Source organism: Hydra viridissima, unplaced genomic scaffold, assembly GCF_058129835.1.
Source record: "Hydra viridissima isolate aposymbiotic clone 2 unplaced genomic scaffold, HvirCarnegie_v1 scaffold_4, whole genome shotgun sequence".
In the NCBI taxonomy this organism is placed as follows: Eukaryota; Metazoa; Cnidaria; class Hydrozoa; order Anthoathecata; family Hydridae; genus Hydra; species Hydra viridissima.
This window is the reverse complement of record NW_028324303.1, coordinates 18,639,482-18,651,472: the sequence shown is the minus strand read 5'-3', so window position 1 is coordinate 18,651,472 and position 11,991 is coordinate 18,639,482. Positions and strand designations below refer to the sequence as shown.

General features: G+C 30.5%; 2 protein-coding genes across 8 annotated transcripts; both read left to right on the top strand.

Moving 5' to 3' along the window:
* On the top strand, positions 1-2,708 carry LOC149890297 (uncharacterized). The gene is made up of 2 exons (XM_090086060.1): positions 1-317; positions 435-2,708. The coding sequence occupies exons 1-2, from the start codon at positions 56-58 to the stop codon at positions 2,447-2,449; spliced, it is 2,277 nt and encodes a 758-aa protein (XP_089942186.1). The 5' UTR covers positions 1-55; the 3' UTR covers positions 2,450-2,708.
* A 1,744-nt stretch (positions 2,709-4,452) lies between these two features.
* LOC149890296 (uncharacterized) lies at positions 4,453-9,125 on the top strand. 7 transcript variants are annotated; one of them, XR_016452132.1, is made up of 4 exons: positions 4,453-4,790; positions 4,939-5,023; positions 8,218-8,350; positions 8,950-9,125. XR_016452132.1 is itself a non-coding variant. In XM_090086200.1 (3 exons), the coding sequence occupies exons 1-3, from the start codon at positions 4,556-4,558 to the stop codon at positions 8,957-8,959; spliced, it is 330 nt and encodes a 109-aa protein (XP_089942326.1). In that variant the 5' UTR covers positions 4,453-4,555; the 3' UTR covers positions 8,960-9,125. The 7 variants fall into 7 exon arrangements, 3 of the variants coding, with proteins under 3 accessions (XP_089942326.1, XP_089942324.1, XP_089942323.1); XR_016452133.1 differs by having other exon boundaries at positions 8,218-8,385; XM_090086200.1 differs by lacking the exon at positions 8,218-8,350.
* The last annotated feature ends 2,866 nt before the right edge of the window (positions 9,126-11,991 follow it).

Sequence of the window (11,991 nt, the reverse complement as noted above, 5' to 3'; positions counted from 1 at the left end):
ATTTATTTAATGTTGGTTTTAGAAAAATAAAATATTGAAATTAAATATTTTGATAATGGCTGGAACATCACAATGCTCTCTTGGATTGATTTTAAAATCAAATTGTCACAAGTTAACATATACAAACCACATTGGAATAATATTTTTTAAAGATTTAGCTCCAGATGAGCAAAATTTAGTTGCCCTGAGGTCTGGTGTTTCTTATGATTTGATTATTGACTTATGTTTTCATCATCAAAAGTTCTATCTTGAGAAGTTCCCTGTGTTTCAGAATAAATGCTGTGATCCACTGTTAGTTCACAAAAGACCGTGCAAAGGTTAGTAAAGCTTGTCATAAAGTTTTTTATAAATGTTACTTTGTCATAATTTTAAGGTCTTTATGTTTGTTAATACTAGGCATATTTTATTTTATTAAGTTATATTTTTTAATTTAGCATCTCTCAGAGTAGTCACGTTAAGAACCATAGCTTTAAACAACAGGTTCAATATTGTACCTGGTCAAAAAATTTGTACAAATTGCTTATTCGAATTAAAAGCTTCCACTGAAATTAATACTGATAACATTGATATTTCTGATGATTACACAAATGAAAGTATAAAGAAAGAAAATGTATTTCACGTTCAACAAGAAGCTGATATAAATAAAAACAGACAAGAACTTTCGGATTGTCTCAGTATAATTGGCGTGTCACCAGTCAAGCTTCATGGACAGCCATTTGCGAATCGTATGAGTATTGGGAAAAAAAAAATTAAAACTATTACAACAGTTTTCAAAGAAAAGTTATCAAGTTCTTTAAAAATTCCATTGACAGAAGTTGAAGTTTTTGATAATGAATATATTCTTGATTTAAAAAAAAAAGTTGTTCAGTTCGAAAATATGTTAGTTTTGATAAAAGATAAACTTGAAAAATGCTGTTCATTTAGGGACAAAATTCAAATATTGACTTTGTGCCCACAAGAATGGTCAATTGAAGCAGCTAGTGACTATTTTGGTGTTTCAAAGTATCTAATAATAAAATCTAGATCTTTAGCAAAGAAGGAAGGAATTCTTGCAGTTCCACAAACTAAGCGAGGTAAAATGCTCCCTGATCAAATAAATACTTTAGTAAAAAGTTTTTATGAAGATGATGAAAACTCTCGCCAGATGCCTGGTCAAAAGGATTTTGTAAGTGTTAGTTGGAAAGTCCATATGCAAAAGCGACTACTTTTATCAAGCTTAAAAGAGTTATTTGTTTCATTTAAAGTTCGATATCCACATGTAAAGTTAGGTTTTTCCAAGTTTTGTGTTTTAAGACCTAAATGGTGTGTTTTGCCAAACTCATCAGGAACCCATTCTGTGTGCATTTGTATCTACCATCAAAACATGAAGTTAATTCTCCTACCCATTAAAATTGATTACCATGAACTATATAAATTTATTGTTTGTGATATGCAAAACAAAGAATGCATGTTACATCGATGTACACAATGTCCAAAAAATACATCTAAATTAGAAGAAAAGCTATTCGAACTAATAGGACAGTTTGAGGAAGAAGATACTATCGAATTTAACCAATGGGTTACTACTGATAGATCAGATTTAGTTATACAGCTTGTAAGCATACCAGATTATGTAAATATGGTGATGGAAAAACTAGTCAAGCTAACAGCACATTCATATATTTCTAAATGCCAATCTAAATATTTAAAAAATCTTAAAGAAGAACTGCCATCAAATAGTGCAATAGTTCTAGGAGATTTTGCAGAAAACTATAGTTTTGTTGTGCAGGATGAAGTACAAGGTTTTCATTGGAATAATCTTCAGTGCACACTTCATCCAGTAGTTGTGTACTATAAAGAAAATCAAGTGTTGCAATCCACTTCATATTGCATTATATCAGATGATAACAATCATGATGTACCAATGGTTTACGAGGTACAAAAATCAATTATCAATAATCTAAAGCAAAAGATACCCAGCATTGTAAATGTGATCTACTTTTCTGATGGCTGTTCATCTCAATATAAAAACTGCAAAAATATTTTTAATCTATGTCAGCATAAATCAGACTTTGGAATAGATGCAAAATGGGTTTTCTTTGCAACCAGCCATGGAAAGCAACCTTGTGATGGTATAGGAGGAACAGTTAAACGGCTTGTAGCTAATGCTAGTTTGCAGAGAGTTTCTACAAATCAAATGTTAAACTCACGTGATATGTTTACATATTGCACTAACAACATCAAAGGTATAAACTTTATTTATATTTCAAGTAAAAGTTTGATAGAAACAAGATTATTACAATCTGAACGATTTAAAAATGTAAAAACAATACCAGGAACAAGAGACTTTCATGAATTTATTCCTGTATGTCAAAATGAAGTTAAGATGAAATATTGCAGTGATGACACTATCCCTATCTTGACTTACAAGTTTAAAAATTGTGAGATGCAAAGTGATGTGCAAAGTTGATGTGGGATTTAAATTTATGCACCAACATGGCCCTTGAATCTTAAAAAACATTTGCTTGCTTCCTTTTATCAATTATTTCTTAGAATTGACAGTTTGCATATGTCTATGATATGTATATGACAATATTTTTTCATTTGTTAACAAATATTACCTAATTTTGTTTTATTTTACAGTCCAAAGAAAAACAAAGGAATATGTGAAGAAGTTCACTGATTTGAATATAAATTTGTCAATTCATAAAAACATGGAATTCAAAGAATTAATGTGTTTTGATATTTAAAATTGAGTTTATTTACGGACATGAATACTATTCATAGACATGTATGTCATGAATATTGCATTTTTATACCTAAGTGAAAATACCTCTTATTTTTGACTAGCTCTGAGTGAAAATGCCTGTTTTTAATATTTAAGTATTTTTAATTGAGTTTATTACATATGCATATTGTAGTTTTACACAGAAGTAAGAACTCTTACTTTCTGGTTGTGCCTAAACATAAATACCTATCAATTTTCTGTCTCATTCTCAATATTCTTTCAATCAAAAATAAAAATTAAATTTTTTAGATTAGTGAGTCGAAAAACAACTCAATTTTTTTTTTTTTTTTTAGGTATTTATATATACTTTAAGAATATGAAGTTTGGAAATATATAGATCATAACCTTTTCTGTAATTCCTCTTATAGTAAGCCTGTTTACTTTTAAATTTTATTAAAAATGCCAGTTTACTCTTTTTGATTTATTAATAAATATCAAAAATTATTATTTTTTAGTATAATTTTATGGTTTAGCATCTAATAATATGTGGAAAATTTCAAATTATGAAATAATATAGTTAAGGTAACAACGTATGTATTGACATTTTCTTGTTACTAAGAACGTTGCTAGGGGAGCATGATAAGTAAAAATGTTACAAAGTTTTGAATTTTAAACGAGCATAACTTTTAAAATATTCCGATTTGTTTAAAACAACTTTGTGGAATTCTTTTTAGCCTAGTTAAGTATCTTTGTTGAAAGAATTAAGTCATTTAGAGATAGTGGGTTATTTTTTTGAAATTTTGTTGTTGTTTTGACACGGAATTACCCCACTATAATAAAATACTAAACCGTAAATCTAACTGTTATCCCGGATTAATAACTTCTTACCATCCGTTCGAACAATTAACCTTGTATATTGTGCGTAACTATTGCTTTAGTTTGCTATAATTATTCGCTCTATTTGCTTTTATCTACCGACGCATCATATTTATTCAACGAAATATTGAAGTTGTGAAAAAATATATATATATACATATTTTGGGTATGTCCAGCGACGTAGCAGACATCCCCTAGGCACGCCCCTGATATATACAAAATTTATGCAACATACAATGAAGTGGGCCGCCGTTACCAATTTTCCCGGGCCGGTTTTTCAAGCCAGTCCAAGCCTGGACGGGTCCCTTACGGTTGAAAAATTAAGCAAAAATAGTAATATGGGCCGCATGTGGTGTTTATAAGGGCTAAGAAAACTGGGATTTTTACGGGTTTCCCATTAGGGACCCATCTGGTGAAAGTAATATGCGGAAAATCTATGCAATCAAACCATTATCGCCATTTGCAACTTACCTTGGGCAAAAAAGTTTTTACAATATAACGTATAAATTCAAGTTATAATCGTTTTCTCGTTTTATGCTTTTTATGAAACTCTATATAAAAAGTTGTTATAACTATTTTTATTTTTTATACATAAATTTTTCTCTTTTTCTTTCTTTAGTAAAAAGTTGAAAATTTTACAAAGTTTTACTTGCAATTTGAACAATTAATACTTTAAAGATTTCATTAATATTTACATTTATGAAAAGTAACGCCACAAGGAAATGCATATAATATTATAAAGTTGACGTGAGTGTTTTCATTATTGTCTTAATTCCTTGCGGCATATATTCTTAGAATCATGAATGGTTTTTGAAGACCATTGAACGTTTTTCTGTAAATCCAAAAGTGCAATTTCGTAATATTTTATTCCTATATAAAGGAGATTGCGGAGTATGGATTTTTTCTACTTTCGTTTACATTTTGTAGCAGAGAAACTTACTGTGTAATTTCTGTACTGTGTTACTGAGTAAGATGTTGTATGCAAATGTTGCATTCGATGAAGAAAACAATACCGATTACGTACCACTAATTTGGTTAGTGAATGCTATGAGTGAAAATGTGTTATCAAAAATTTCATCTAGAAAATCTACAGATTTTTATTGGCCTCGCTGGACAAATATGAAAAGAATAGACTTAGCTAAATCAATATGTCAAGAACCTGAGGTTGGATGGCTTAGGTTTTCAGGAAGAATTTTGTCAACTGCAGGTAGTTTATATAATATTGTCAAACATAGTTAAGTAATAATTTTGATAATTTTTTATAAATTTGTTTAAGCATTTAATCATACTTATTGAAATTTGAAAATGAAATTTTGATACATCAATAATTATCATAAGTACTTTTTAAAATATAGACACAGAATCTGAAGCAAAAGTGAAATGCAGATATGCAGAAGATACCTCAAATGTTGATGAAGTATATCAAAACCAAAAAAATAGGTATATAAAGTTACATAATTTTAATTTAACATACAAAAGGTGTTTATGTTAGTGTTACTCCGCTTATGTTTATGTAACTGGCTTAAAACTTGTACATTTATGAATCATTAAAAATTCAAAAAAAATAATAATACTTTTGATAATTAGCCAATCCATTAGAGATAATCAAGAAAAGCCTTTAGAGAAAAGTAAATAAGATATTGTTTTAATATTTGTTTTAATAATAGTTATCTATTATAATGTTAGGTTCCAATTAAATATTTTTCATTTATAGATTGCATAAAAATTTTTATGTATATTATAGCTTCCATTGTCAAGGTTTTTCTGTAGGAGAAAATTTTAATTTTTTATAATATTTTATAGTATATATATATATATATATATATATATATATATATATATATATATATATATATATATATATATATATATATATATATATATATATATATATATATATATATATATATATATATATATATATATATATATATACAGGGTGGCCCATAATTAGTGTCCCATCTTAAAAAAGCAATTCCTTGAAAACTAGGGATGGAAAACTATTAATTTTGCTTTGGTTTTTGATATTATTATATATTTTGATCTATTTACTGCTGCCTTCACTCACTTTACTTGTTTTTTTAGCAATGACAAGACCATCACCATATCGGCAAAGTATTATTGATTTTCATGAGAAAGGAGTTTCAGCACGCGACATCCAGACTAGACTCAAAGTGCCGCGAAAGCTTGTTTATAGAAAAATTCAACGCTTCAAAGCATTGAGAACAATGTCAGATCGTCCACGCAAAGGAAGAAAGCGCTCCGTGGTGACTGATGCAAAAATCAAGCAAGTTCGTGAACGGGTGCGCCGCAACCCAGAACGCAGTATGCGACAAATGGCCAAACAGCTCCAAATTTCTCGAAGTTCTCTTGGAAGAATTACCAAGGATTATCTAAATTTGACAGCTTACAAGAAAAATCCTGCACAGCTTTTGTCTCAGGCATCAAAGCAGAAGCGCAAGGATCGCTGCAAGGATCTCCTCGCCCGTTTCGCCAACAACGCTCATCTCAACATCGTTTTCACAGACGAGAAGATTTTTACAGTTCAACAACATCACAATGTGCAGAATGATCGTGTCTACGCTTCCTCAAAGCCTAATATCACAATACAAAAGGCAGCACATCCTCTTTCAGTAATGGTGTTCGCGGGTATCAGTGCCACCAAGAAGACACCATTGATTTTTGTTCAACAAGGCGTTAAAGTAAAAGCCCAAAACTATCTGAATGACGTTTTGATCAAAGAAATACTTCCATGGAGTCAAAAGGAGCTTCGTAGACATTGTTGGACATTCATGCAGGATAGTGCTCCAGCCCACAAAGCCAAAATTGTGCAAGATTGGCTCGGCCGAAACACCCCCGATTTCATCAAGCACAATGAGTGGCCTCCAAGTAGTCCCGACTGCAATCCAATGGATTACTCAGTGTGGAGTGTTCTGGAAGCTGAAGCGTGCAAAAAACCGCATAAAACGATTGATTCTCTGAAGAAAGCGCTTCAAAAAGCATGGGATTCGCTTTCACCCGCCTACTTGCGTGCCACCGTAGATGACTTTCCAAAGCGTCTTGAAGCTTGTGTGAAAGCCGATGGTCGACATTTCGAAAAAAATCTTTAAATTTTATTTGATATTGTTAATAAATTGTTTATCAAAAAGTTTTATGTGTTTTCCATTCCTAGTTTTGAAGGAATTGAGTCTTTAAGATGGGACACTAATTATGGGCCACCCTGTATATATATATATATATATATATATATATATATATATATATATATATATATATATATATATATATATATATATATATATATATATATATATATATGAAATATCAAAGGGAATAGATAGATATCTAGACTTAGAAAATGTCAGAATTAAGCAAGCTCTACGTATGTATAGAGTGTTCAAGGGGAATCGAAAATCTGTCCGATTTAATAAAAGTCTGACTTATTAAGGGTTCAACTTAACAGGGTATATATATATATATATATATATATATATATATATATATATATATATATATATATATATATATATATATATATATATATATATATATATATATATATATATATAATTTAGAGCCTTTAGCATTACTTGCAGGTTCTTGTGCTAAAAGGGAATGTGGTGTGCACTGATATGAAACCAATTTACTTTATTAACCCCCTTGAATGTTTAAATTATTGTATCATATCCCCTAACTGTTTTCTTTTTTCTAGAGTTTGTAGATTGAGATAAGTTAGACAGGCTTTTATATATATAAATAAATAAATAATAAATACATGGGTTTACCCACAGCTACTGTGTTTTGCCAGAAGTTGGCAAAACACTTGGTCAGCTGAACAACAAATTAAACAAAACTAGAAATTTTAATAATCAAGAGTTTTCTGGTGAAAGAGTTCTCCATTCACCATTAAATATGATTTTAGTTTTTCATTAAAAATAGTTGTGTTTTTTTTATACTGATGGTATTTAGAAGTATATTCCAAAGTTTAAGACCATACTGGGATAATGCTTGATTGCTGAAATGATTATTGTATTTTTTTTCTTTTAGTTTTAGTGTTCTTTCTGACATAGAGTATTGAATTAAATTGCATAACGACGTTAGTGCTTCCTGTTTAATAGATTTCTGCATTATTAAAACGACCTTGAAATATATTGTTTCTCTAATTTTTAGCCAAGGCAAGTTGTTATATTCTTTGTTATTTACTTGAGTTTCTATTCTGGTGTTAAATTTTGCTGCACAATTCTGAGCAGTCTTGCTGCACAATTCTGAACAGACTGCAGTTTTTTTAATAGTGCCTTATCAATTCCAAAGTAGAGGGAGTTCACAATAATATAGTTGTGAAAATAATAATGAACATACTATGGTGCACAGATCTTTATGGGATAAGAATTGTTTTATTTTTGGTATTTTTCTCATTATATTGTAACAGCTTTTAACAGTTTTATTTATTTGTGTTTTTAAAGATAATTGATTGTCGAGTATCACATCTAGACTTTTTGCGGAATCAACAAATCAAATGCATTCCTTGTTAACAAAAGTACCCTTAATAATAATATCTTTTTGAATGTTAGGGGGTGCCATAATTAATATTTTTGTTTTTGATTGGTTTATGAATGATTCACACATCCATTTAGAAATGTATTCAAGACATTTTGGTATATCCACAACTAGATATTAAAGAGATTTGGACCCAGGACTGTACCTTGGGGTGCTCCATATTTTACATTTTGGTTAGATGAACATGAATTACCAATTTTAACTTTTTGGGTACGGTTAACTAAAAAAGTTCAAATATATCATTGGTTAGTTTAAGTAAAAGTGTTTCAGTTGAATGATGTTGTTTGTAGATAAGTGTTTTTACTAATTTATAAATATATATATGGGCCATGGCATGACATTTTAGTGGGAGACCGAAGTACCAAAAAAACCTAAAATACTTTTTAAGTTCTTAGTGAGAAAAAATATTAAATGAGGTCCTTTTGAAAAAATCAAGGGGGTCTTTGTTCCACCCCCCCCCCAGCCCCGTCGTTGTGGTTATTTTATATATATATAGTGTATGTATATATATATATATATATATATATATATATATATATATATATATATATATATATATATATATATATATATTATATTTATATTTATATATAAATATATATATCTTTATTTATTTAAAAATATATACAATATCAATATAAAACTATAATTTAGTTATCAGTAACTAAAGGAATGTTATACATTTACAATCACAACAATTTTTTATCTGAAGAGTGTTGAGTAGAGAGTTTTATAATATGTTTAATGAATAAAACCAGGTGTGTTACCTATAAAATTTTAGACTAACAGTTAAATTTTATTTTTTACAGCTTATATTGAAACAAGAAAAAGCTTCGAAACGAGAATAAAACGATGGAAAAGCTTCCAATTCGCGAAACAACCGTGAAATCAGATGATACGCGATTAAAGAATGGTTAAAAATTCTCTCAATTTTGACATTGTAATTTTAATTGTTATTTTGTTTGAAACAAACAGTCAAATCATATACAGTTTTAATTTATCTGTAAATAATAAACGTAGATTTTCAAGATTTGCAATTGGCAAACTTTGTGGGAACTATACGGGTAACCCAGCGGGCATACCCATATGGGCCCCAGAGGAAAACCGCGGCCAAGATCCGGCGGGTTCCCGATGGGTTTCCCATATGGGTCCCAGTTGCAAACCCAAATGGGTCCCTTATGGTTTTAAAGTACGGGATTTGACTGGGACCCATACGGGATACCCAGCGGGCATACCCATATGGGCCCCATATGGAAACCGCGGCCAAGATCCGGCGGGATACCGTTGGTCTTCCCATACGGGACCCAGTTGCAGACCCGTATGGGCCCCGTACGGTACCCGTCTGTCAATGTTGGCTGGGTTATAGTTCTTAACTATCCAATGCTGTGTGCTAGAAGGTTAGTTACACAATTACGTGGTAGGCAGCTGAGTTTCTTTTTAAGATAAAATGTTTTGGCAACTTAAATAAAATTATTTAATTTCATTATAACTGTAGCCATAATATATAACAATAAGTATAACAGTATTGGGTAACTAAGAACTAAAAGGTACGTAAACTATATATAAATATAACTTATTCGTCAATTGCACTTAAAAAGTATATTCAATATTTGAACTTTTAAATTTTAATAAATAATTTCTTTGATTGCCTATTTTTTTCTAAAATCATTTCATTTCTTTGAATTATTCATAAATTTATTTCATAGTCTAGTTTTTCTTTCATAAATAACTGTCTAATTACTTTCTTTCATATTTCTCTAAAACCTTACAAAATGCACATCGGTCACCGCTAAGAGCTCTAATCTTCAACTTTTTTTAAAAAAAAAAAGCAATAGGGTACTCTATCCATTTATTTTTTGAGATCAGTGGAAGTTGTCACAGTGCGGTAAAAGTGCATAAAAATGATTTAAGCTTCGGCGTCCCGGTTCAAAAAAATAACGTTACGTGGCGTTACGTGACAGCAAATTTTGTCCCGATTGAACCAAGACGTAACCGCACTTTTAAAAAAATTGTCCCGATTGAAACGTCACGTTCCGAGAATAACGTGACGCCCCGATTGAATAACCGCACTCGAAAATTTGGTGCGGTTATGAACCAAAACAAACCAAGAATAACGTGATAAACCGTAACGTTCCGGGACAAACCGTTACTTCTTTGTTTTTTACATTTTTATGTGCCTTTTATGACTTAAAGTCACTATTCAGAGCTTTTATAGGTAAATGGGGCTCGCCTAAAGGGACAAACCCGGTCAAAAACTAAGAATACTCAGTTAAAATTTTTTATTTTAAAAATTTATAAAATAACATTTTTGGAAAAGTGCGGTGACGTAGCGGAACGTCACGTTATGTCACGGTATTAAACAAAAAAAACTGGTGCGGTTTGATCTTGATTGGTGTGGTTTACCAATCGGGAAATGAACCGGGACGTGTGGTTTCAACCGTTACCGCACCAACCTTGTCCCGATATAACAAATACGTTACCACACTTTAAAAATTTTTGTCCCGATTCATTTTTACCGTTACATTCCTACTGGGATAACGTGATTCCCGGTTCATTTCGGGAATAACGTTCCGGGACGTCGAAGCTTAAAATGATTATAATTAAAATTAATATTAAAATGATAAAAGATTATCAAGGATGAAAGCTGTGATTCAAGATCTGAGATTTTCTTCCGAATTTTAACTTGCGCCGGATTTGCTCTTTCCTTCTCGTTTGATGTTAAATCTAAATTAGGAAATACCCAAAAATAAACTATTATAAATTCTTGACAGTTATAGAGATGGGATGTAGAGAAATTGGCCAAGTTGTCCAATTATAATGAATAAAACTATGCGATTGCAATATATTCGTACAAGGTAGTTTAATTACCAATTCGGTTGAATTTAATATATAGAAAATCACGAGAGAAAAAGTTTGTAAATTATCACAAAAAATGGCTTACTAAGTTCAAGCCTTTCAGGTTCTGTCGTAGTTGCGTTCGGAAAACTTTGTATTTTATTTGACGAAGACGACCCTGGATGGATATCTTTTTTCTTTTTGCTAGGCGGTGATAAAGCATTTCCCCAGAATGACATGATTGATCCTTTTGACTTTGTTGCTTTCACTTTTAATTCGTTTACTTTTTTTTCATACAAAGACTGATCATATTTTACTATTTTCCACAATTTCTGTGCGTGCTGATACTACTTTTGTTTTTCAAGTGTTGAATATGCTTTCTTATATAACTCAAGGAGTTGAAGATACTTTTTCTCGTTGCCAACAAATTCGTTCGACATCTTGGAAATAAGCAGTTTTTTTTTGTTGCAACGTATTCAGTTATTTGAATGGAAAGATAAAAGTTTTTGTTTATTTGGAAATAAACGATTTGATCATAAGATTCAGTGTCGTTAAAGCGAAGAACGTAAAAAAAATAACCTGACCCAAACTAATTGCAGTCACATTTCGCAATGAAAGGTGTTGGTTTCTATTAGCATTAAAATTGTTGTTTTTAAAAATAATTGTTTTTTATAATAAGAAAAAATACATTTAAACTTTAATAATAATTTGAAGTAGTACATTGTTAATAAAAAGTTAATAATAAAATATTAATCTAAAATAATAAAAAATTAACTTGTTGTAACGTTTTAATTGAAAAGATAAAAACCAGGTTGCGTATATAAAAAAAAAAGATTTTTTACATTCGAAAAGTTCATTGCTTTTTATACGGATCAAGTTTTAAAAATAATTCCTGAGAAAAATAGTCAAACCGCGTACGTACTCGCTGTCTTGAAACCCCCCCCCCTCCCCTTGTACGCATTTGTACGTTTTTTGGTAATCCCCCCTACCCCCATACTTGCGTACGTACTTTATGG